The sequence below is a fragment of the Silurus aristotelis genome (genome assembly GCF_946808225.1).
Source record: "Silurus aristotelis genome assembly, chromosome: 2".
Taxonomy (NCBI): Eukaryota; Metazoa; Chordata; class Actinopteri; order Siluriformes; family Siluridae; genus Silurus; species Silurus aristotelis.
Genome location: NC_139575.1, coordinates 13,241,155 through 13,266,974, shown reverse-complemented (window position 1 = coordinate 13,266,974; position 25,820 = coordinate 13,241,155). Strand labels below are relative to the sequence as shown.

The following is a 25,820-nucleotide window of genomic DNA, read 5'->3' as shown; positions in this document are numbered from 1 at the left end:
GATGGCATAAACACTCCATCATTAATTTAGGCTAAGCAAACATACAGCATTAGGACAAATATAAAGTATTCAACCGTGACAAACACAGCTGAATCAGTTCCAGAAAACCAAGAGAAGCACACAGAATGACATGGACACACCCATTAAAAACACCATTTAATTAAAAATAATTTAAAAATAACATAAATAGGAACAGTAATAATAAGTTAAAGGGGTTTTTAGTGGAGTTGTTGGGGTGCAGTTTTAAGCAGGAGGGGGGCTTTCTCTCAGGAGGCCATCTGTTCCACCACATATTGCAATCTGGGACTCTCACTCTTTTTCTTTTTTGCCCCTGTCTGTGTTAGAACAGCTGAACCAGATCCCGTCACAGCAGCTGTAGAGGATTATGAATGGAATGGATAATGAAACGATCCTCACAGATAGACTGGTTGAACCGTTCATGTGTAAATCACAGTTTAAAAAAACAAAGAGCACAGGGCAGTTTTTCCACTTCTGCTCAGTGACACATGCTGAGGATCCTGATCGTTTAGTACAACGCCTTTGACATGATGTCTTCACTGAGACTAGCAAAACAAGAGTAAGAGTTCATCTTGCAGATTGGAGAGGTCAGTCTGGCATGATCTAGTTCAAGGCATTTACTCCCCAGACAGTCTTCGCCACGATTTCATTCTCCTGTGATGTAAAAGAGAGAATTAACATTTTGTCAATAGAGCAGCAGATGTTTGAGCTGAGTCATGCTTCATGATTTGAGGTGGTTTTGTCAGCTACTTAGTTTTTTACTTTGTGTTTAAACAGCTTTTTTACCTGACTAAGACTAAAAAACTACACTGGCATTGCAATTAAAATAACCCATTAAAACGTTCATGATCACGAGTTGAAGTGTGTTTGGCCACTAACGATGGCAATGTTAGAGAGCCTGAGTTTGCACAACATATTAAATTAATCTCATAAGTCCTGTTTTGCCAAAGACGATTGCAAGTGTGAGTCATGTTTGATGACAACAGATAGATGTTTTTTCACATCAATGGTATAAACAGGTGGAGGACTGCTGAAATATCTGGTGAATATCTGCTGAAGCAATAGAGGAGTAGGTGTGGAGCTAAGTGCAACATAAACAAAAACAACTCACACATTGCATCCAGGGACTATCCTCTCCTGTGACTGCCTGGGAACAATCATTCTTCTCAGAAATCCTGGGAGTCGTAGTCTGAGACGGTCTTGCTGGGACGATTGCCTCGACCTGCTGAAAGATAAAAAGAAATGTATATTTTACATTGCTTCTTGTCTGCCCTCAGCCCTGCCACTTACCCAACATGCATTTCTCAAACACATCAGAGTACCAGTGGGCATAACCACCATGATTACCTGATCCTACTGATAAGTTTATATATAAGTTTAAAATCATCAAAATGCATCTAGAGGAAGTTAATCAATATTTAGACTAGGACCAGTATTTAGCACTAGAGACTACTAAATCCATTAAAGAACCTTTTTTGTTGTTGTTTTTTGTATTTCTATTTTTGTTCTATGTGTCTTGTGATCTGAAGCTTTGACTTATTATCTTTAGATGCTCACCATTGAGTTTGCATTGGAGATGCTGCCTCTGTGACAGTGCTCCTTCTCTTCACTTCTTCATACTCTTCTTCTTCTTCCAAATCCTCCTCCCTTATTTCCAACTCTTGATCCTCTCTTATGCGGTCCCACAAATGGCTGTTGACCAGCAGTGCCTCATCCAGCAAGAGACCATGTCGCACACAGGACACTTGGCGGCACAGCGGACACCTGACGGTCAGCATACCACCCTTTTGTGTGGCCATAGTCTCTAGGCAAGGGCCACAAAATGTGTGGTTGCAGAAGAGCACACGGGGAACATGCTTGCTCCTGGAGTAGCGCTCATAGCACACGCCACACTCGTGATCTTCAAACAGCACCATGGCACAGTGCACAAGAGGCAGTCAGCAGGGGATATGAATAGGATTCTTTACGGAGATCACCAACCCAGCATATGAGTTTAATAAATGCAAGATGGAGGGTTTAGTTGGAATAAATTCCACAAGACAGAATGTTGCTGGTTCTGTTTGGCCTCTTCAGTGATTCATTAGACTTGTGGTCTAATTACTTTTGGTGTGTCTGTCAAAGAGCAAACAAAACATAGCAGGTGTTATTTGTGTCCAGTGAAAGCACTTTTCTTAATGGGAAATCACATAAAGAAAATTTAGAGGTTGCAAGTGCACCTCTGAAAACTGCACAAGAAACATTATCGTTGGATTTGAGCAGGAAGTGAAAATACATGTGTTCTCTTCATGCCTGTAGATAAATTCACACCTAGGGGTTGATATGTCATATTATATTGCTATTTTAGCTAACAAGTAAGCATAACGTATAGCTCTTTCTGTTCAATAATATTTGGGATAGGTAGAGAATTGTGCAATTTGTTTCTCCATACTAGCACTTTATGTTCATTTAAGGTTAATTTTCAAATCAATATGTGCTATACAAAGCCAGATTAACACATATGTCAAAATGACATAGCACACTGGCTTATATTACCTATAAATGTGTGAAAAATATCCCTTCAGCTATGAAAGCTTGAATCATAACTGTTTAATTTTGTTGAGTTGGCTACAGAATTGGCTATAAATATTATTAATGATATGTGATTACACATTACAAATAGTATTTTTCCCCCTTTATATTGAGTTTGTCTAACTTATCTGCTGTTTATTAAATGTCAGCGAAATCATTATTAAAATTCAGGAGCAGATGGCACAGCTGTCATCTGTCCTACACCGGGTCGTCTGTCCTACAGCCAGTGTTTACCATCACAATACATTATTCTACCCGGGAGCTGTTGGCCACCTGTTAGTCCGGAATTATTCATATGATTTTGACCTCATGGAGGAAACCTCTGAACTGTTGTGGCCTTTTAGGCACAAAATATCAGTGTGCAGATTTGTTTAAGTAAAAGCAGTCGTTTGTTCAAATTTGCAGAAAAGCATTGTTTAATCACATAGTCAGACGTGTAGTAATGATACATTTGGACATGTTCACTAGATGATTTACATACAAACACTTTTAAAAACAATAATCATCTTAATGATATTCAGTGGATATTTAAGAGTTCTTTGGTTCTTTGATTCCTGAGGATATTTCCACTAAAAGGGTGAAACCCCACTGTAATATTCTACATAGTGACTTTTAGGATTACGAAAAATACACTTTCTAGGGTTGTAGATGAGAGCTTTTTTGAAAAGTGTACCATTGAGGAGACTCAATTTCCAGCTAGCTTTCTAGTTCAAGGATGCTTCAGTTCATCTTTTTGTCATGCCCTCTAAATCCTTACCTCAACCACAAGCAGAAAGGTATCATTAAAGTAAAAAAAAAAAAAAAAAAGGATAAAAGGAAACACATTACTTACAGCCAAGAAAGCGTTCTGCTGTACCAGCTGTCTTTCAGGTGCTTGTTGTCCTTTCCAGCCGTTTGACTGTCAGTGTGTGAGTGTGTGTGTGTGTGTGTGTGTGTGTGTGTGTGTGTGTGTGTGTGTGTGTGTGTGTGTGTGTGTGTGTGTGTGTGTGTGAGAGAGAGAGAGAGAGAGAGAGAGAAGAGGAACCTGTTCTGTTGTCTGTGTGACTGCCTGGTGTGTGTTTTTTAAAGGCTGCGTGTGGAAGTGGGAGTGGTGGAGAATCTCTTGCATTATATGCAGAGTAGCACAGCAGAGCAGAGTAGGGGACGACCTTAAGGGTAGGTCTCTTTCCCAGTAACAGGCAGCCGCCTTTGTTCACACAAGAGCAGGTGGGCAGTGTGTTGGGGGTGCTTGTGTTTGTGTGTTTGAAACTGGGGGTTGGGATGCACTGACTGAAATTACATGTTACGGTGTTACAGACCTTTAAAGGAATTCTTGTACAAACTACTTAAACTACTTATTTAACTACTTACTGTACATAAATAAATTTTTTTGAATATTTTTTTTCTTCCTGACACAGTATCATCAGACTACAATAAAAAGGTTTTCAAAAATCTTTGTATCCAGCATAATATTCTAATGTGTACAATGATGTTTCAGTAATTCATTGCAGTCATAAAGCATTTTACTCTGAACCATTATTCTGACAGATCACATTAGTCCCAGAAGATGAGTTTGCTTTTATTCAGGATTTAGAAAATACAGTATCACATCCTGTTGGATGTACAAAAAGAAATAGTTAAAATAACAAGTTACATGGAACCCATACTATATGCGTTTGATTCAAAATTTTATTATGCTGTGTTTTGAGAACCGATGCCTTATAGAAGCACAGTTTACTGATATTGCTGCATTTCAACTGTATTGCAGCTGTAAATTCTTCAGCAACATTTACAAGTCAGCATTTTATAAAATAAAATTACTGCATGACAGTAAAGAGGATTGGACGTGTAGAAACTAATAAAACTGCTGCTCTTGGATACTCAAACGATACAATGGAAGTGACCCATAATGTTTGACGAGCCATTTGTTTACATCTGGTGTTCCTCCGAAGTGATCAAATAATACTCTTAAACCAAAGATCAGATCTGACATTATGTTTAATGGCTTTAATTCAGAAAACATTGAATGGCATTACTACTGAAATGTTTTTCTTGCAGTCTTATCCGGGTTAAGACTATTGAAACTTATTCAACTATTAACAAAGAGTTGTTAGCAAAATCAATTTAGAAGTGAAACTGACCTTTTTCATTAGAATAATATTGAATTATTAATAATAAAATTGCACCTAATAATAAAACAACATGGTGAGGTTTTATAAGAATAAAATCTGATAATAGAAGGTGATTTATTGCTTTTATACAATGGCAATTTGCCCATATAATTTTTTTTAATTACATATTGCACTTTTGTTATTAATTTATATTTATCTCTTTAATAAGCAATATCAGTTAAGTTTATTCTTTTGTTCATGATATTATCCATCCATTCTTTTAGTCAGGGATCACAGGGCAGCATGCACATGTACATACACACTCACCTACTCAATAATAATAATCTTCTTCTTCTTCTTTCGGCTGCTCCCATTAGGGGTCGCCACAGCGGATCATCCGTCTCCATACCACCCTGTCCTCTATATCTGCCTCTTTTACACCAACTACCTGCATGTCTTCCCTCACCACATCCATGAACCTCCTCCTTGGCCTTCCTCTTTTCCTCCTACCTGGTGGCTCCAACTTCAGCATTTTTCTACCAATATAATTCATGTCCCTTCTCTGCACATGTCCAAACCATCTCAATCTCGCCTCCCTCACCTTGTCACCAAAACATCCTACATGTGCTGTCCCTCTTATAAACTCATTTCTAATCTTGTCCATCCTCGTCACTCCCAACGAAAACCTCAACATCTTCAGCTCTGCTACCTCCAGCTCCACCTCCTGTTTTTTACTCAATGCCACTGTCTCTAATCCATACAACATCGCAGGTCTCACCACAGTCCTATAAACTTTCCCTTTCATTCTTGCAGATACTCTTCTATCACAAATCACTCCTGTCACTCTTCTCCACCCACTCCACCCTGCCTGCACTCTTTTCTTTACTTCCCTAACACACTCTCCATTACTTTGCACTGTTGACCCCAGGTACCTGAACTCCTCCACCTTCTCCACCTCTTCTCCCTGCAACCGCATCACTCCACTGCCCTCCCTCTCATTCACACACATGTACTCTGTCTTACTCCTACTGACTTTCATTTCCCTTCTCTCCAGCGCATATCTCAACCTCTCCAGGCTCTTCTCAACCTGCTCTCTACTCTCACCACAAATCACAATATCATCTGCAAACATCATAGTCCAGGGAGACTCCTGTCTGACCTCGTCCGTCAACCTGTCCATCACCACTGCAAACAGGAAAGGGCTCAGGGCCGATCCTTGATGCAGTCCAACCTTCACCCTGAACCAGTCTGTCGTACCTACTGCACACTTTACTGCCGTCACACTGTCCTCATACATGTCCTGCACCACCCTCACATACTTCTCTGACACACCTGACTTCCTCATACAATACCACAACTCCTCTCTCGGCACCCTGTCGTACGCTTTCTCTAAATCCACAAATACACAATGCAGCTCCTTCTGTCCTTCTCTATACTTCTCCATCAACATCCTCAAAGCAAATAAGGCATCTGTGGTGCTCTTCCTCGGCATGAAACCATACTGTTGCTCACAGATGGTCACCTCTTCTCTCAGCCTGGCTTCCACTACTCTTTCCCATAACTTCATGGTGTGACTGATCAACTTAATTCCCCTGTAGTTGCTGCAGGTCTGCACATCTCCCTTATGCTTAAAGATCGGTACCAGCACACTCCTTCTCCATTCCTCAGGCATCCTCTCCCCTTCCAGAATCCTGTTAAACAATCTGGTTAAAAACTCCACTGCCATCTCTCCTAAACATCTCCACGCTTCTACCGGTATGTCATCTGGTCCAACCGACTTTCCATTCTTCATCCTCTTAATCGCTGCTCTCACTTCCTCCTTACTAATCCTATCTACATCCTGCTTCACCAACTCCACATCCTCCAACCTTCTCTCTCTCTGATTTTCCTCATTCATCAGCTGCTCAAAATACTCCCTCCATCTTCTCAACACACTCTCCTCACTAGTCAACACATTTCCCTCTCCATCCTTTATTGCTCTAACTTGCAGTACATCCTTCCCAGCTCGGTCCCTCTGCTTGGCCAATCGGTATAAATCCTTTTCTCCTTCCTTAGTGTCCAACCTCTTATACAGTTCCTCATATGCCTTTTCCTTGGCTTTCGCCACATCCCTTTTAACCTGCTGCCGCATCTCCTTGTACTCCTGCCTACTCTTCTCATCACTCTGTCGATCCCACTTCTGTTTTGCCAATCTCTTTCCCCTAATGCTCTCCTGCACTTCCTCATTCCACCACCACGTCTCCTTGTCTTGCTTTCTATTTCCAGATGTCACACCAAGTACTTTTCTAGCTGCCTCCCTCATCACTCCTGCAGTAGTTGCCCAATCATCCGGCACCTCTTCACCACCACCAAGCCCCTGTCTGACCTCTTCCCTGAACCTCACACTACACTCTTCCTCCTTCAGTTTCCACCATCTTATTCTTCTTTCAAACCTTACTTTCCTCCTCTTCTTCTTCGCCTCCAAAACCATCCTACAGACCACCATCCGATGCTGTCTAGCTACACTGTCCCCTGCCAACACCTTACAGTCTCCAATCTCCTTCAGGTTGCATCTCCTACACAGAAGATAATCCACCTGTGTGCACCTTCCTCCACTCTTATACGTCACCCTATGATCCTCCTTCTTCTTAAAATACGTGTTCACCACTGCCATTTCCATCCTTTTAGCAAAATCTACCACCATCTGCCCTTCCACATTCCTCTCCTTAAAACCATACCTACCCATCACCTCCTCATCACCTCTGTTCCCTTCACCTACATGCCCATTAAAGTCTGCCCCAATCACCAATCGTTCTTTCCTAGGTACACCATCTACCACTTCATCTAATTCACTCCAGAATCTTTCTTTCTCCTCCATCTCACAGCCAACTTGTGGAGCATAGGCACTGATGACATTTATCATCATCCCTTCAACTTCCACCTTCACGATCATCACCCTATCAGAAACTCTCTTCACCTCCACTACACTCTTACTGTACGCTTCCTTCAGAATCACCCCTACACCATTTCTCTTCCCATCCACACCATGATAAAACAGTTTAAACCCACCTCCAATGTTCCTGGCCTTACTCCCTTTCCACTTGGTCTCCTGAACACACAACACATCTACCTTTCTCCTCTCCATCATATCAGCTATCTCTCTCCCTTTACCCGTCATAGTACCAACATTTAAAGTACCAACCCGAACCTCTACTCTCCTACACTGCTCCTTTTTCTGCCGTCTCTGTAGACGCCTTCCTCCTCTCCTTCTCCTCCTTCGGCCAACAGTAGCCCAATTTCCACCGGTACCCTGTCGGCTAACGATACCTGTGGCGGTCGTTGTTAACCCGGGCCTCGACCGATCCGGTATGAAATTCTCATTTGTGATCCGCATATTTGATTTGGCACATGTTTTACGCTGGATGCCCTTCCTAACGCAACCCTCCCCATTTACCCGGGCTTGGGACCGGCACTAAGAGTACACTGGCTTGTGCCCCCCTAATGGCTGGGTTACTCAATAATAATAATAATAATAAATAATTACATGTTTGTTTGTTTTCATTTATTAATTAATCAATTTACACCTTTTGGCCAGTCAGAACTGAGCATGCAAAACTGCAGAACTAGACATAATATTAATCAAGCTAGCAGTCTGAGGAAAAACTTTGAGGCAACATGTGAAAGGAATATCAAGAGGAACCAAGTTTAAAAGGAAACCAGCCTTATCTGATTAACACCTGATATTGTGGTTCTGATAGTGTATCTTTATGGCATATGATTTAATCACAAAAAGGCTGCGTTTTATAGAAGACTTCAAATTAACAAACAAATAAATGAATAAATAAATTGCTGAATGAATGATTGCTTTTCGAATTCAAAAGACAAAGACATTCCAATGCAATTAGATGTATACTCCTGCCTCCGCTGTATCATTGTGAAATTATTTACTTGCATAAGAATTAAGGGAAGGAAGAAGCTTTTAACTGGCAGTGTAGTGCACATGATGTGTTTGTCTGTTTTGTTTCCTTTTAATAGGGTATTGTTTAGTAGTAAGAACGAAGCTTCCCGGCATAACTGCTTCAGGATACATTTACTCATTAGGCACATAACACATAATCTCAAATATTACTCATACATAACACTATAATATTGTTAGTGCATAATTTATGTTTAAGGTTTTAAATCATTTTGCATATAACATCTACCAAATCGGCCATGATAGTTTGAAAGACACCACACAATTAACTATTTTTAAGCTATTTTTATGTTTGTGTGTGGTACAAAATTCCTTAATGCAAAACAAGATCCTAGGTTTCTTAGAAATATTTTTTTTTTTTTTTTTTTTTTACTGTTTTTACCATAACCATTAAAAAGTGTGAATATGTTTATACCTGACTTTTTTCCCCCAGCACAATCTATCAAAAGTAAACTGATCAATAATATTGTCAGGCCATAATAATCTTGAAAGTGTCAAGTCAAGTAGGCTTTATTATCCATATACTTTATTCTATTTATATACAGTGCGTACACAGTGAAACGAATCAATGTTTCCCCAAGACCAAGGTGCTACGTAAAACAACATAAATTAACACATATAATTCCACATGCACTGGGCAGTTTAGAAAATCTAATTTCTTAGAGATGAGCTAGCAATATGACCTGTGCTGCCCCCTAATGTCCGCTTTTATATTCATTCATTCATTCATTCATTTTCTCCCGCTTATCTGTAATTCAGGTCGCGGGGGCAGCAGTCTAAGCAGACCCCCGCCTTCGACTGCTGCCCAATCCTCACAGCACCGTCCCTTACGGTCCCTCCTGCAGGTGGTGAGCCCACGGGAAGCGCTTTTATATTAGTTGACTCAAACATTTGTATTCACATCTAATGAAACTAATTATTTTCAGGATGATTGGGTTTAATTAAACAGCCTATTAAGATTATATAAAATTTTAGTATTTTTTTAGTATAGATAGATAGATAGATAGATAGATAGATAGATAGATAGATAGATAGATAGATAGATAGATAGATAGATAGATTTACTACAATCTAATCTGATCATAATTTATAGAATAGTCGAAATTATCTTCTACAATTTAGACTATCCTATGAATTACAGTTAAATACAGTTATAATTATCCAGAATGGACAGAGTCTGGTATTATACATTATGCAGAATATACTCCTGACACGGTGGTTTCTCATATATATAGTTTAAGAAGAAAAACATTGGGCTCGTCCGGGATTTGAACCCGGGACCTCTCGCACCCAAAGCGAGAATCATACCCCTAGACCAACGAGCCACTCTTGAAAAAGCTGCAACGGTGTCTGATTATAAAGATGAAATATTCATTCTGCCGCCAATAAACATGACATATGGCACAACATTAGTTTTTTCACAGCTTTAGTGTCACAGCACAGGAAATCACAGAAAGAAAAAAATTTCCTTCCATGTTATTGACTCGCATATTTAGAAAAATTATAATTTCTACCTATGTCAATGTATGATTCAATATGTAATAATTAAGTAAATAATCAAATCATATAATATGCATAATTGTAATATGCAGATTGTTGTTTTTAGTTACAACCCCTCTTCGCCCCCGCCCCCGCAATCCCCAACCCCAAACACACCCCTCTCCCCAGCCGACCCAGGGAAAAATTATATTGCGTGGAGTGAAATTGATCCGTTGTGCAAAAAAACCGACCGCTGGTGTCCACCATATGTCCAATTGACTTTTGTAGATGTCTTCAGAAAAACAAACAATGGGCTCGTCCGGGATTTGAACCCGGGACCTCTCGCACCCGAAGCGAGAATCATACCCCTAGACCAACGAGCCGCGTGTGTAAACTGCTGATTTCAGTCTATTTAATTCATCAGGTTTTTTAACTGCGTACGAATTTTGATTATTTGGTTAATATATACACCAACTTAGCAGATATAATTACATATTTATTTTCAACTAAACCAATCTGATGCCAAAATGTCTGCCTCTTATATGACTCAGTTTTTACCATCTAAAGACGGTTCGGGCGGCGGCTAAAGCTAAGTCAGCTAGCTAACTGAAAATAGAATGGGTTACCCATGATACTTTGCGCCCAACCGTGTTGTACAGCTGCTGGAGGACCCAAGCGGCGCTAAGGCGAAGCTAAAACCTGCATTTATTTATACACAACTTTAACTGTAACTCGTTAAACGTTTATTTTTTTTCCTTTACTATTACTACTATAACACATTCGACATCAGTGTTCTACTTTGTAAGTGTTCATTTGCATTTTGCGAACTAGTTTGCTAATACTTTTGTTAAACTTATTTAGCTAATAACAGTTAATCGAAGCTTGTTTATGGTTAGCATTGGATCTCGTGCGTTATTAGTTTCTTACACCGTTGTACAATGTAGTACCCTTTCATATTATATTATATTAGTTTAGTGTTTTTCCTAACTTTATGTCCTTAACTTATTTTCTTGTTTTCATTTTCCACCGTGACTTCATTACATTGTGAACCACTGCAGAGTTCTGCTTGAGGGAACAGTGGTGATGATTATGATGGGCATCATCAGGGTTTCATATGCTTAACTCAGGGTTGCTGTGATCTTATTCTCATGAGGATGTTTTCAGAAGCTCTCTGACAGCCAAATGGATGCATTTTTGGGAACTCTTCGAGATCATGATGCCAGGTACCGTAGTAGATGCTCAATGTAAAATATCAAAACCAAGCTTTTTTTTTTATGTCCTTCACACTTCAGTCAGTTAATAATATATGTGATCATGTATTCCTCAGCTCTGTCCTGATATCCTGTGAGCCTGAACTCCAGGAGCTCATGAGGCAGATCGACATCATGGTGAATCACAAGCGCAGCGAGTGGGAGGCAGAGTTACGAGCCTTGGAGCTGCGACTGCATGATGGTCAGGAAGAGCTTCAGTCTGCCAAAGATCTGCTGGAAAAGAGGAACTTGGAGGTGATGAATACGTTACTAATCTATTATAATGCATATACAATAGGAATATCCGAGTTTTGCAAAAATCCATCCTAAATGCGTTACATAGTTACAGTTATCAACTGGCCCTTAATGAAGTTTCTGTGTTTCCTTTAGTTTCCCTTGTTTCACTTTAGTTCAACTACCAGATGATTGTTGTGCCAGTGCGTTTCACCCCCTTGCTTTATCTCTGTTCTTTTAACCCTTTCAGCTCATCTGCACATTCTGTTTAGACTGTTCTTGGTCCAAATATTTTATGCTAATACCACCTTCAGCATCGTCTCATAAATAACTAAAGCTTTTGCTATCACTCGTATATAAAATAGCTGCATTATGTCCAATAACCAAAATCGGCCATTTGCTCTATTCATTATGTTAGATCTCTGTCATTATCATGACATTGATGACATTAAATGAACGGTGAGTGAGAAAAAATGGTGAGAAAGGAAGAACTTCCTACACTAGCTATTAACCTTCAATATTGTCTATTATTTAATGATTAAAATGACATTGCAATTGCATTAGCAATGTCCCCCGGTAATATAAGCATGAAAAAGAACAACTTGTAGAAAAAACAGCAGAGAATTGCAAAACGCAAACCCGATATTTCATTATAAAGATGTTTAAAGTGTCTTAGAATGTTCTTTTAAAGATCACACACATGACGCAAATGAATGGCGACTGATTTGGGATATCGCTTATAGATACTGTAAAATGATTTTACCCATTTCTACATTGTTGCACCAAATAACTCCTGCAGAAATGTCCCACACAGCTCACTTGAAGGTGCTGTTGGTTTTGGTGGTGTTCTATACTCCTAATTCTTGGTTCATCACATGGCCTGGCCTGACGCGCTTGCCTTTACCTTGGCAGATGCGCAGTATGAGAGAGGCTGTTGGCTCATTGCTGCAGCTACAAGACTCTGGCTTCCAGCAGTTAAGTCTAGTAGTGGAGAAAGGGTTTATGCAGGTGAATCTGCACGGCACGTGGCTGCCGGACAGAAAATGCTCTTACCTGCATGGCCGACTGGGGGGGTTTCTTTTTGAATGCATCTCACCATGTCTGTGCTTATAATAACTGTGTGATGGGAACACCATAATTTCTCAGCTTTTCATCAAGATCAGAACTTCACTGGTCCTAAATATTTAATTGCCTTAGGTAAAAAATAAATAGTAATACTACTAATCCGCAAAATAACCTGCAACAAAGGATGTGCATCATCAACATTGATATGTTTTTTACTTTGTAAAATCTTATTTCCTCATAGGAATGAATAAAGCAGTCTTTCAACTGACTATTAGGATGAGTAATATACACATGCATGTTATAATGCAGGGTTCAGTCATAGTGGAGTTTATCATCATATTAACAGCTTTGTTTGAATTAATTTGGGGAAAAAGCTCATACCATAGTTATAAAGGCTACATCAAAGATAAAAACTTTTGGTAAAGAACATTAATTATGCCTTAATCCTATGATTTTTGATGCATCCACTTATCAGGTGCGAGTGCTTGGAACGCAGCTTGAAGAGATGCAGGCTGGGAAACAGGAACTGGTCGTAAAGTATGAAGGGCAGCTGCAGCATCTGAAAGAGGAGGTAAGCTATTTCAAGATAACATCCCTCACTGAATATTAAACTGTTGTTAAGACTTGGCATGTATGTGTATCTGTATATGTATGTATGTATGTATGTATGTATGTATATATACACACACACACACAGTACAGACCAAAAGTTTGGGCACACCTTCTCATTCAAAGAGTTTTCTTTATTTTCATGACTATGAAAATTGTAGATTCACACTGAAGGCATCAAAACTATGAATTAACACATGTGGAATTATATATGGAATTATATTCATAACAAAAAAGTGTGAAACAACTGAAAAATGTCATATTGTAGGTTCTTCAAAGTAGCCACCTTTTGCTTTGATTACTGCTTTGCACACTCTTGGCATTCTCTTGATGAGCTTCAAGAGGTAGTCACCTAAAATTGTCTTCCAACAGTCTTGAAGGAGTTCCCAGAGAGATGCTTGGCACTTGTTGGCCCTTTTGCCTTCACTCTGCGGTCCAGCTCACCCCTAAACCATCTCGATTGGGTTCAGGTCCGGTGACTGTGGAGGCCAGGTCATCTGGCGCAGCACCCCATCACTCTCCTTCTTGGTCAAATAGCCCTTACACAGCCTGGAGGTGTGTTTGGGGTCATTGTCCTGTTGAAAAATAAATGATGGTCCAACTAAACGCAAACCGGATGGAATAGCATGCCGCTGCAAGATGCTGTGGTAGCCATGCTGGTTCAGTATGCCTTCAATTTTGAATAAATCCCCAACAGTGTCACCAGCAAAGCATCCCCACACCATCACACCTCCTCCTCCATGCTTCACGGTGGGAACCAGGCATGTAGAGTCCATCTGTTCACCTTTTCTGCGTCGCACAAAGACACAGTGGTTGGAACCAAAGATCTCAAATTTGATCTCAAATCAGACCAAAGCACAGATTTCCACTGGTCTAATGTCCATTCCTTGTGTTTTTTAGCCCAAACAAGTCTCTTCTGCTTGTTGCCTTTCTTTAGCAGTGGTTTCCTAGCAGATATTCTACCATGAGGGCCTGATTCACACAGTCTCCTCTTAACAGTTGTTGTAGAGATGTGTCTGCTGCAAGAACTCTGTGTGCCATTGACCTGGTCTCTAATCTGAGCTGCTGTTAACCTGCGATTTTTGAGGCTGGTGACTCGGATGAACTTATCCTCCGCAGCAGAGGTGACTCTTGGTCTTCCTTTCCTGGGGCGGTCCGCATGTGAGCCAGTTTCTTTGTAGCGCTTTTTTCTTGCCATAATACAAATTCTAACAGTCTATTCAGTAGGACTATCAGCTGTGTATCCACCTGACTTCTGCACAACACAACTGATGGTCCCAACCCCATTTATAAGGCAAGAAATCACACTTATTAAACCTGACAGGGCACACCTGTAAAGTGAAAACCATTTCAGGTGACTACCTCTTGAAGCTCATCAAGAGAATGCCAAGAGTGTGCAAAGCAGTAATCAAAGCAAAAGGTGGCTACTTTGAAGAACCTAGAATATGACATATTTTCAGTTGTTTCACACTTTTTTATGTATATAATTCCACATGTGTGAATTCATAGTTTTGATGCCTTCAGTGTGACTAAAATTTTCATAGTCATGAAAATAAAGAAAACTCTTTGAATGAGAAGGTGTGTCCAAACTTTTGGTCTGTACTGTGCGTGTGTGTGTGTGTGTGTATATATATATATATATATATATATATATATATATATATATATATATATATATATATATATATATATATATATATATATATACAGTGAGGAAAATAAGTATTTGAACACCCTGCTATTTTGCAAGTTCTCCCACTTAGAAATCATGGAGGGGTCTGAAATTGTCATCGTAGGTGCATGTCCACTGTGAGAGACATAATATAAAAAAAAATCCAGAAATCACAATATATGATTTTTAAACTATTTATTTGTATGATACAGCTGCAAATAAGTATTTGAAAACCTGTCTATCAGCTAGAATTCTGACCCTCAAAGACCTGTTAGTCTGCCTTTAAAATGTCCACCTCCACTACATTTATTATCCTAAATTAGATGCACCTGTTTGAGGTCGTTAGCTGCATAAAGACACCTGTCCACCCCATACAATCAGTAAGAATCCAACTACTAACATGGCCAAGACCAAAGAGCTGTCCAAAGACACTAGAGACAAAATTGTACACCTCCATAAGGCTGGAAAAGGCCAGGGGGAAATTGCCAAGCAGCTTGGTGAAAAACGGTCCACTGTTGGAGCAATCATTAGAAAATGGAAGAAGCTAAACATGACTGTCAATCTCCCTCGGACTGGGGCTCCATGCAAGATCTCACTTCGTGGGGTATCAATGATCCTAAGGAAGGTGAGAAATCAGCCCAGAACTACACAGGAGGAGCTGGTCAATGACCTGAAAAGAGCTGGGACCACCGTTTCCAAGGTTACTGTTGGTAATACACTAAGACGTCATGGTTTGAAATCATGCATGGCACGGAAGGTTCCCCTGCTTAAACCAGCACATGTCCAGGCACGTCTTAAGTTTGCCAATGACCATTTGGATGATCCAGAGGAGTCATGGGAGTAAGTCATGTGGTCAGATGAGACCAAAATAGAACTTTTGGGTCATAATTCCACTAAACATGTTTGGAGGAAGAAGAATGATGAGTACCATCCCAAGAACACCATCCCTACTGTGAAGCATGGGGGTGGTAGCATCATGCTTTGGGGGTGTTTTTCTGCACATGGGACAGGGCGACTGCACTGTATTAAGGAGAGGATGACCGGGGCCATGTATTGCGAGATTTTGGGAAACAACCTCCTTCCCTCAGTTAGAGCATTGAAGATGGGTCGAGGCTGGGGCTTCCAACATGACAATGACCCGAAGCACACAGCCAGGATAACCAAGTAGTGGCTCTGTAAGAAGCATATCAAGGTTCTGGCATGGCCTAGCCAGTCTCCAGACCTAAACCCAATAGAGAATCTTTGGAGGGAGCTCAAACGCCGTGTTTTTCAGCGACAGGCTAGAAACCTGACTGATCTAGAGAAGATCTGTGTGGAGGAGTGGGCCAAAATCCCTCCTGCAGTGTGTGCAAACCTGGTGAAAAACTACAGGAAACGTTTGACCTCTGTAATTGCAAACAAAGGCTACTGTACCAAATATTAACATTGACTTTCTCAGGTGTTCAAATACTTATTTGCAGCTGTATCATACAAATAAATTGTTAAAATATCATGATTTCTGGATTTTCTTTTTAGATTATATCTCTCACAGTGGACATGCACCTACGATGACAATTCCAGACCCCTCTATGATTTCTAAGTGGGAGAACTTGCAAAATAGCAGTGTGTTCAAATACTTATTTTCCTCACTGTATATATATATATATATATATATATATATATATATATATATATATATATATATATATATATATATATATTTATATATATATATATATATATATATATATATATATATATATATATATATATATATATATATATATATATATATATAAAAAATATGTATGTGTGTATATATATATGTGTGTATGTATATATGTCCTATATGTATGTGTATCGTAATTTCTGGACTGTTAAGCACACCCTAATATAAGCCGCACCCACTGAATTTTACAAAGGTTTTTATTTTGAACATAAATACGCCGCACCTGTCTATAAGCCTACACTGTCTACACTGAAACTATTGAACTTTACACAGGCTTTAGTGAAAGACAGTGTCTGTTACAAGGCTTGTATCTAAACAGTAGCCTACCAAGAAAGTCATTGTTCACTGTCTTCCTCCTTCCTTACACAACTATTTCTCTCGGGAGTTTATCTTTTAGCATCGTCGTGCGTTTAAAAATCACCATCTTTTTTCCCGATGCCGTGCAGCTAAGAACACAGGTGAAGTGCGTTTTTCATGCCCGTTTGTTTTCAGCATGATGAATGATTTGCGTTTCCTGTTGACAGTCCGAGTGAGCAGCAGGTCAAACGTCAGAGGAACCTCATCCATATTTATGATGTGGTGCGGCCTGATTCACTGGGAGCGCGATTTAATATAAAGAGTTTCATTGGTTCACTTTAACCCATCTGGCAATTTAATTGGTCTAATGTTATGGGGCTCAGTTTTGTGGCATGAAGCTTGTGAAATCAGGAAAAATCCATTAATTAGCCGCTTCATTTAAGCCGCGGGGTTCAAAGCGTGGGGGAAAAATGTAGCAGTTTATAGTCTGGAAAATACGGTGTATATGTGCTCTAACAGGCCACATTAACAGGAACATCAGTACAACTGGTCAATTACATGGTAGCAGTACAATACAAGAACAATTTCCAAAAATGCAAAGAGCTTCAGATAATTTTCACATCACACATAAAGACCTTCTCTAGAGTTTTTGTGCATGAAAATCACAGGAGACCAAAAGTTTATGAAATACTCAAACCAGCCCATCTACTGCCAGCAAACATTTTCCACAGTTTGAACTTTTATTTGAACATCGACTGAAGCTCTTAACCTGCAACATGATTTTCTGCATTGTGTCTGCTAATTGTATAATTGCATGAATATGCAGGGGTATAGGTGTTCCTAAAGATTGCCTTTCACATCAACATAAAACCAGTCTGCTTGTTTAACATTTGGTGACTGAACGCTTCTTCTAGTTGTCCAAGTTGAAGCGCAGCTATGAAAAACTTCAACGTAAGCAGCTAAAGGAGGCTCGAGGAGGCGCTCGAAGCCAAGAGGAGGATAAGAGTGAAGTTTTGCACCTGAACAACAAGCTGGAGGTATTTAACTGATCTCTTTACTCTTCTTAGAAGATGCAATCAGCTTTTCTAAATCTTTGCAATGATTGTATGTTTTTTATACATCATGTTGGGTTAGAATATACACATCTTAACAAAGAACTTTTTTTATAGTTAACTTAAGTTATTTGAAATACATTTGTAATTGAGCTCTACACAAAATATTAAAAAGAACAAGTCTCAGTTCAAAACCCAAGAGATCATGATCATATACACCGATCAGGACATTATAACATTATGAACAGTGAGTGAATAACACTGATTATATCTTCATCATCGCACCTGTTAGTGGGTGGGATATATTAGAAAACAAGTGAATATTTTGTCCTCAAACTTGATGTGTTAGAAGCAGGAATTAAATGGGCAAGTGTTAGGATTTGACAAGGACCATATTGTGATGGCTAGATGACTGGATCGGAGCATCTCCAAAACTGCAGCTCTTGTGGGGTTTCCCGGTCTGCAGTGGTCAGTCTCTTTTAAAAGTGGTCCAAGGAAGGAACAGTGGTGAACCGGCGACATGGCCATGGGCGGCCAAGTCTCTTAAATGCATGCTCTTGTGGTCCGATCCAACAGATGGTCTACTAGTGCTCAAATTGCTAAAGAAGTTAATGCTGTTAATGATTGACTATTCAGGACTGTTTTAGCAGCAAAAGAGTGACCAACACAATATTAGGCTGGTGGTCATAATATTATGCCTGATTTCTAAGCGGTTAATCAGGTTTACATTTTACTGCATATAAGTGTTTTTGACAAATAAAAATCTTGAATATCAAAATTTCTAGCACTAGATTTTGGAACATGGCTGTAAATATAATATATATTTACAGCCATGTTCCAAAATCTAGTGCTAAAAATTTTGATATTCAAGATTTTTATTTGTCAAAAACACTTATATGCAGTAAAATGTAAACCTGATTAACCGCTTAGAAATTTGTGCATTATATAAAAAGGACTATAAATAAATAAAATATGAGAGAAAAAAAAAAAGATAAGATAAGATAAATGTTATGATGTGGTATTTAAAAAAAAACAATGCTAATACACTGATCAGGCATAATATTATGACCACCAGCCTAATATTGTGTTGGTCCCTCTTTTGCTGCTAAAACAGTCCTGAATGGTCAATCATTAACAGCATTAACTTCTTTAGCAATTTGAGCACTAGTAGACCATCTGTTGGATCGGACCACAAGAGCATGCATTTAAGAGACTTGGCCGCCCATGGCCATGTCGCCGGTTCACCACTGTTCCTTCCTTGGACCACTTTTAAAAGAGACTGACCACTGCAGACCGGGAAACCCCACAAGAGCTGCAGTTTTGGAGATGCTCCGATCCAGTCATCTAGCCATCACAATATGGTCCTTGTCAAATCCTAACACTTGCCCATTTAATTCCATTGTTTTTTTTAAATACCACATCATAACATTTATCTTATCTTATCTTTTTTTTTCTCATATTTTATTTATTTATAGTCCTTTTTATATAATGCACAAATTTCTAAGCGGTCAATCAGGTTTACATTTTACTGCATATAAGTGTTTTTGACAAATAAAAATCTTGAATATCAAAATTTCTAGCACTAGATTTTGGAACATGGCTGTAAATATGCTAACAAAATAGCAAATGTGGCCAAAGCTTTTACTTAAGTAACCATAATAATCAGAACAAGAGTCATTTTTGTTTAATCTCATTCCATTTTATTTACATTTTTACTCTTATCAAGCATCTCATTATTCCCATTATTCTTTCCCCCCATCCCCCATGTTTTATGAATAAATTTGGTCCATGTTGGTTGTGCATAGTAGGTTTATTTTCCCTCTCCTCTCTCAGACCTTTTCTGTGTGCTTTTGCAGGAGTTTCGCCAGCGCTCGGCAGAATGGGAGCAGCAGCGCCTGCAGTATCAGAGGCAGGTTGCTTCATTAGAGGCCCAGAGAAAGACCCTGGCAGAGCAGTTCACTCAAATGCAGGTGATTAAAAACATTCATTAGCCTATTTCTATGTTCAGTGGAATCTTCATTTGTTGAACCAGAAGTCATGTGTTAATGACCTTAAATATGTTTAGATATACAGAAACAAGGAGCAATAAATGATCATTGAAGTTATCTACAGGAATGACACAGTGACTTGAATCTTGTGTGCATCCCCGTTCCAGTCTCACGCTCAAGGAATGGTGCGACTGCAGGGTCAGGGGGAGATACGGCGGTTGCGGGCTCAACTGCAGAGGGCGCAAGATTCCCTACATGCACAAGAGCTGGAGCTGGAGAGGTTACGGCTGCTACAGGACGAACTTGGAGACTCTTGCCGACAACAGCAGGTCAGCTGCAGCGCTGCAGCTCATGCTTCATGCCAGGTAGAGCCTAACAGAGTCAGGGATAATGCAAGAGATGCCCCAATAATGCCATCCATTATTACTTTTTTGAATGGCAAGTGGGTATAACAGTGTTCATCACTATTAATATATTAATGTTTGTATTAATTCATATTTTACTGGTATTCATAATAAATAAATCTTTCTACACCATCGCTATGGAGTGTACATATGTAGTAAATATTAGGCTATTTGGTATTTGTGATGATAAATAATAACAGTAAACAACAATAGCAAGAAACATTTGGTTTCAGTTCAATAATGCTGGTAAAAACTATTGTATCGGTGCATCTTGTGGCAATTTACTAATAAGTGAGGATTGCTAGTGCAGTGTTGGTATGGGAGAGTAGTTTGTAGAAGCTAGCTTGTTTGCTTGCATCGGTAATAAATTGCCTGAGCAGTTGGAGAATGAAGAGTGGTTTCATATGGTTTGTGTTTGATTAGGTTCTGAGTGAGGAGCGAGAGGAGCTGAGAGCTACACTTAATGCTCAGGATCAATTTGTAAAGAACTCTGATCTGCAGCAGCAGCAGCTACGCAACGAAGTAGCGCGTCTTAACCAGGCACTGCAGGCCAAAGAACATGTCATTAGGTACAGAGCATTGACTATGGAGTGTACATGAAGTATACATATATATTGACTATTGAGCCATTTTGTATTTGTGCTGATAAAATGTTTTTTATTTTCCTTCTTTTTTTTTCCTTTATTCATTCCCTATTTCATTAAAATCTATTTCTTATTTTGCCATCTGCTTGATATTGTAACCTTTTGGATATGAGTTAGTAAATGATTGCTTAAAAATACATTTTTAAGCAATCACAAAATTGCAAAATACATCACAAGTTCATTTTGTGTTTATAATATTTATAATTCCATGTTATAAAGGCAACTCAATTGCAATGCATCATAGTTTGCATGAAACCCATCACACACAACCAGACATATTCCCTGGATATATAAAATGATTTTCCCTTTAAGCTTCCTTAAAAAGTATAATGTTATAATGACCAATAAATCATTTAGATGTCCCCTTTTTAAATTACAGATCTCTGGAGGAATGTCTTGCCTCTCGGAATTCTCCGGGCTTAGCATCTATCAGACAGGAACTGGAGAAAGTCATTAACAAGCTTCATGGTTCTCAAACCTGCGAGGCACACCTAAAAGTCGAAGTCACCCGACTCAAAGAAAAGCAAGTTGTTCCAAAAGCATTATTTGTACATGTCATGAAGGGTTTTAGGTGGCTATTTATGCTAGCTCCTGCTTTTTTGACAGGATTGAAAGCATGGGAAGGCAAAAAGCAGAATCAAGTAAAAGAGAGCAGGAATGTAGAAAGCTGAATGAGGACCATGCTCACACTGTGAGTGAAGTCAAGAGGGTAAAGAAGAATTAAAGAAATAAAAGAAAATAAAGAAAAAGTAATTGTATATTTCAATAAAATAAAGGTTTTGTTAGTTTGCCATCATGGATAGACTTTTGTGTGTATGTGTAGCTACGTGAGGAGCTCCAGCAGGCTGAGCAGACTCGTTGTGCTGAAGTAGAGGCAATGAGGAAAGAGGTGTCGCGGCTCACGAGTGAACTCCACCAGCGTGATATAAGCATCGCCACACTCACAGGATCCACCTCCAGCGTAGAGCGCCAATTGCGGGCCGAGGTAGAGAGGGCAGAACGGCGCGCAGCAGAACTAAAGGTATAGCCCTTTCAGAAAAAGGGACTCTGGTTAAAGTCCACGTTCATAAACTTTGTCTATACTGTACTAAGACACATTTAGTGGATTTTGCAGATGACACAAGTACAGTTGGAAACATTAAAGCTAGAGAATCAGCACCTGAATGACCTGCTAAAACGACTCGAGTCACGCTCCCCAAAGGTGCATACTACCATCTAAAATGAAAAATAATGCTGTTTTTCTTGCAACTTTATTTTGAACATTTTCTCTGAAGTTTATTCATTTTCTTGTCTCTGTGTTTTTTGTCTCTCTCTTTTTCATTCAGAGGACAGACGGGGAGCTGGCGAGTTTGAGGGAGAGCTATGTATCTTCTCTGAACAGTCTGGAGCAAGAGAATCAGCAGCTTATGCAGGATCTAGCAGAGGTTCGTGCTCGTATGGAGGCCAGTAATCAGACCTGGCAAGACAAGTATGAGAGAGCACTGCTGCAGAGCCACAACAAAAATATGCACATCCATGAAAGGTACTCCGTGTGCAAGCAGCAGTGCAAGCATAATGTTTTTCACTGGCTGTTATTTCAATTAATATTATTTATATGTTTATTTACACTGGATTTATCCAAACATTTTGATATGCAAGATCTTTTTTCCCCCCCACAAACATTTGCAGAATACAACTTGCAGTGAAATGGTAACCCGATTAGCCGCTTAGAAATGTGTGCTTTTGATAAAAGGCAAATATGAAAAATTAAGAGAAGATATGAGAAAATATATTAGATATTCATAAAGTGGTATTAGTATAGTAAAATAGTGCAAATACACTGAACAGGCATAATATTATGACCACCTCTCAAATAATGTATCGGCCCCCCTTCTGCTGCTTAAACAGTCCTGACCTATCGAGCATTAACAGTATTAACTTCAGCAATTTGAGCTACAGATGCCAGGCCAGCCTTGATTACCCATGTGCATCAATGAACCTTGGTCACCCATGACCCTGTCGCCGGTTCACCACTTTCCCTTCCTTGGACCACTTTTGATAGATGCTGACCACTGCAGACCGGGAACATTCCACAAGAGCTGCAGTTTTGGAGATGCTCTGACCCAGTCGTCTAGACGGCACAATTTGACCCTCATCAAACTCGCTCAAATCCTTATGCGTGCCCATTTTCCCTGCGTTTTAACACATCAACTTCGAGTACAAAATGTTTACATGCTGCCTAATATATCCCACCCACTAACAAGAGATATCAGTGTTATTCACTTCACCGCTCATAATGTTGTAATGTCCTAATGTTATGCCTGATGGGTGTATACATTTGAATATCATTATCTAATATTTTTGTATCACATATCTCCTCTTATTTTCTTCATATTCGGATCGCGATATTAGGGGCAGCTTTTTGTTTGTAGAGGAGCACTGGAATTTTTATTTATTTATTTTGTAAGTCCAATATCAGAAGAGGGTAGAACTACAGTCCAAATATGCCCACCTAATGGAGCTCTTCTGTGCCAGTTATTTTTAGTCTGTGAGACCAGAGTGTTGTCTATTTGAATGGGGAGAGCCAGATAAGCTGAAACATCTGCACTACTTCGCTATTATTCGAGTAAATCTCTATTAAATATGACTATTCGATATTTTGTGGTCTTTTGTGGCATGTTTATAAATATGATATACAATAGAAGCTTTGACAAATACATTAGTTTTTAATATGCACAATAAATATCTTCTGTAATATCTTTAAGATTGTCTGGAAATCCAGTATTTCATGACCTGCTGATTTTGGAATGAGGAGAAAGATAGACGAAAGGACTGTTTAACATTAGTTGTGATTAGTCTTTGATTACATCAGTGCACATTTATCATCTAGGTACACTGCTGTAATTGGGGATGTGGCACTGGACTTTAGATCCGAAGGCAGTGAGTTCTTGACAGTGGTGAACAGTAACTGAGTAAAAGTAATTTGGTAAAGGCAAATACTTTTGTACTTTTACTTAAGCAAAAGTTTAAAGGGAGCACTTTTACTGGAGTAATATTTTACCTACTGTATCTCTACTTTAAATCAAGTACATGCTTTGTGTACTTTGTCCATCACTGTTTCTTGAGTTCAAATCCCAGCCACACCAAGCTGGCACTTCTGGGCCCCTGAGCAAGGCCCTTAATACCATAGATGTTTAATTGTATGAATGGCATAAATTTAAGTCGCTCTGGTAAAGGCCGTCTGCCAAATGTCATACATGTCGAATGTTTTGCTTTTATAAAGATATCAGTGATCATTGAATATTTTATCCCATTACCAATTACCTCCACATATCCACCTGTAGCCTTGTTCCAGTCCCCTGCTGGGAGTATACTTGCCACTATACTAGTACACTAGTGCCTCCAATTTGTTCTGTGTTGCAGGTGTGAAGAGGACCTAAAGACCATGGAGACACGTTTGCAGGAAAGCTCCTCGCAGTATGAGCTTCAGATCCAGACACTCCTCAAGCGACTGGATGAGCTGTCATCCTCCTCTTCCCCCCACCGTCCCGATGGTCAATCCCAGGAAAGTAGACCCACTGTCTCACCAACACCCTCTGCTTCCTCTTCCAGATCTTCCTCTTCCTCAGCCAGTAAAACCAGGAAGATAAAGGCTCTGCTAAGTGCTGTAGCTGAAGAGGAGAGAGCACAGGGCTCAGGTTCTGCTGGAGATCCAGTGCCTTTGGTAAATCAGTGACAGTAATGCTCTGCTACAGTGTTAAAGGCTTATACATTAGGTGTCATGCACGTATGAATGTGAATGAGGTGGTAAATGTCTGTCTCTCTGTTTCTCTATCTCTCTCTGTCTGTCGTGTGCAGGAGTGTTATGCAGGTTCTCCAGCAGGCTCTGTGACTTCACACTTTGTTGAAGAAGAAACACAACGTTCTCAGGAATTGTTGCAGCGACTGGACTTCCACATCAATAGCATGAAGCAGGAGAATGCAAAGACTGTCCGCAAGTACCTAGCTAAAGACCGCAGCCCACACAGTCCACGCTGACCACACACACATGCAGGAAGTGCCTTTTAAGACACAGCTTGGTCATTTTATTTGTATTCAGTGGCATGGAGATGGAAATTCTAGACAATAAATAAAATTATTGCCCCACAAAAAAACAAAAAAAAAGAATAATAGCCAAATTCAGTTTGACTGCTGGTTGTTTGGTGACTTGTGTTGTCATACAGAGAACACTGAAGCTTACAATACTTCTGTAACTCTTGCACCAGTGACCTGGATATGGACCTTCATTATGACTTTTCACCTCTAACCACTGATTTACCAGGGTTTGTTTTCTGACTGTAGTCTGTTTTGATTATGTAGCACTGAGAATTATGCTCTTCTATGCTCTCCTTTTTGCTTTTACTCTTTCTCGCTCTCTCTCTCGCTCTCTCTCTCTCTCTCTCTCTCTCTCTGTGTGTTTAATATGCTCTATATTTATGTGTATGATTGACAAATTTATAAAACATGTTTTTTAAATTGACTGATTTAGTGTACAGCCTGTTGGAGTGACTGAATTAAATGTGCTTGTTTTGACAGTGTGTTTATAGGAGTGAATGTGTTTATATGGATGATTCATTCTCCATGTCACTATGTGCTTTTGGAAAAAAACATGGTCTGCACATAAACTATTACACGTGCTCTCAGGGGCCGAATCATTAGGCAGTGCTGTAAAGCAGAAATGTCCAACTGATCAAATACACAGACTCACGTGTGCTGCTGTCACAGTCATTCTGTGTAACGCAAGGATTTTGAACAAAGTGCAAAACCAC

At 39.5% G+C, this 25,820-nt stretch overlaps 2 protein-coding genes across 5 annotated transcripts; one reads left to right on the top strand and one right to left on the bottom strand.

Moving 5' to 3' along the window:
- Positions 1 to 143: 143 nt before the first annotated feature.
- On the bottom strand, positions 144 to 3,547 carry LOC310736573 (uncharacterized protein). The gene is made up of 4 exons (XM_083560140.1): positions 3,419 to 3,547; positions 1,576 to 2,130; positions 1,130 to 1,243; positions 144 to 672 (listed from the first exon to the last, which is right to left on the bottom strand). The coding sequence occupies exons 2-4, from the start codon at positions 1,932 to 1,934 to the stop codon at positions 636 to 638; spliced, it is 510 nt and encodes a 169-aa protein (XP_083416266.1). The 5' UTR covers positions 1,935 to 2,130; positions 3,419 to 3,547; the 3' UTR covers positions 144 to 635.
- Positions 3,548 to 10,638: 7,091 nt separating this feature from the next.
- Positions 10,639 to 25,589, top strand: cep63 (centrosomal protein 63). Of its 4 annotated transcripts, none has more exons than XM_083569131.1 (16): positions 10,639 to 10,911; positions 11,169 to 11,333; positions 11,438 to 11,615; positions 12,507 to 12,602; positions 13,135 to 13,230; positions 17,860 to 17,982; positions 19,854 to 19,967; positions 20,153 to 20,350; positions 20,813 to 20,958; positions 21,413 to 21,556; positions 21,640 to 21,742; positions 21,857 to 22,054; positions 22,148 to 22,234; positions 22,359 to 22,555; positions 24,436 to 24,736; positions 24,871 to 25,589. In XM_083569131.1, the coding sequence occupies exons 2-16, from the start codon at positions 11,293 to 11,295 to the stop codon at positions 25,048 to 25,050; spliced, it is 2,202 nt and encodes a 733-aa protein (XP_083425257.1). In that variant the 5' UTR covers positions 10,639 to 10,911; positions 11,169 to 11,292; the 3' UTR covers positions 25,051 to 25,589. The 4 variants fall into 4 exon arrangements, with proteins under 4 accessions (XP_083425257.1, XP_083425258.1, XP_083425259.1 ...); XM_083569132.1 differs by having other exon boundaries at positions 10,642 to 10,911; positions 20,153 to 20,314; XM_083569133.1 differs by lacking the exon at positions 12,507 to 12,602 and having other exon boundaries at positions 10,646 to 10,911.
- The last annotated feature ends 231 nt before the right edge of the window (positions 25,590 to 25,820 follow it).

Excerpts from the sequence above, each read along its gene's own strand:
- cep63 (XM_083569131.1), top strand. The coding sequence starts at position 11,293 with ATGGATGCATTTTTGGGAACTCTTCGAGATCATGATGCCAG. Across the intron at positions 21,557-21,639 it reads GTCACCCGACTCAAAGAAAA|GATTGAAAGCATGGGAAGGC; the intron begins GCAAGTTGTTCC and ends CTTTTTTGACAG. Across the intron at positions 22,235-22,358 it reads TCGAGTCACGCTCCCCAAAG|AGGACAGACGGGGAGCTGGC; the intron begins GTGCATACTACC and ends TTTTTCATTCAG.
- LOC310736573 (XM_083560140.1), bottom strand. The coding sequence starts at position 1,934 with ATGGTGCTGTTTGAAGATCACGAGTGTGGCGTGTGCTATGAGCGCTAC. Across the intron at positions 1,244-1,575 it reads TCTCCAATGCAAACTCAATG|CAGGTCGAGGCAATCGTCCC; the intron begins GTGAGCATCTAA and ends TTTATCTTTCAG. Across the intron at positions 673-1,129 it reads ATAGTCCCTGGATGCAATGT|GAGAATGAAATCGTGGCGAA; the intron begins GTGAGTTGTTTT and ends TTTACATCACAG.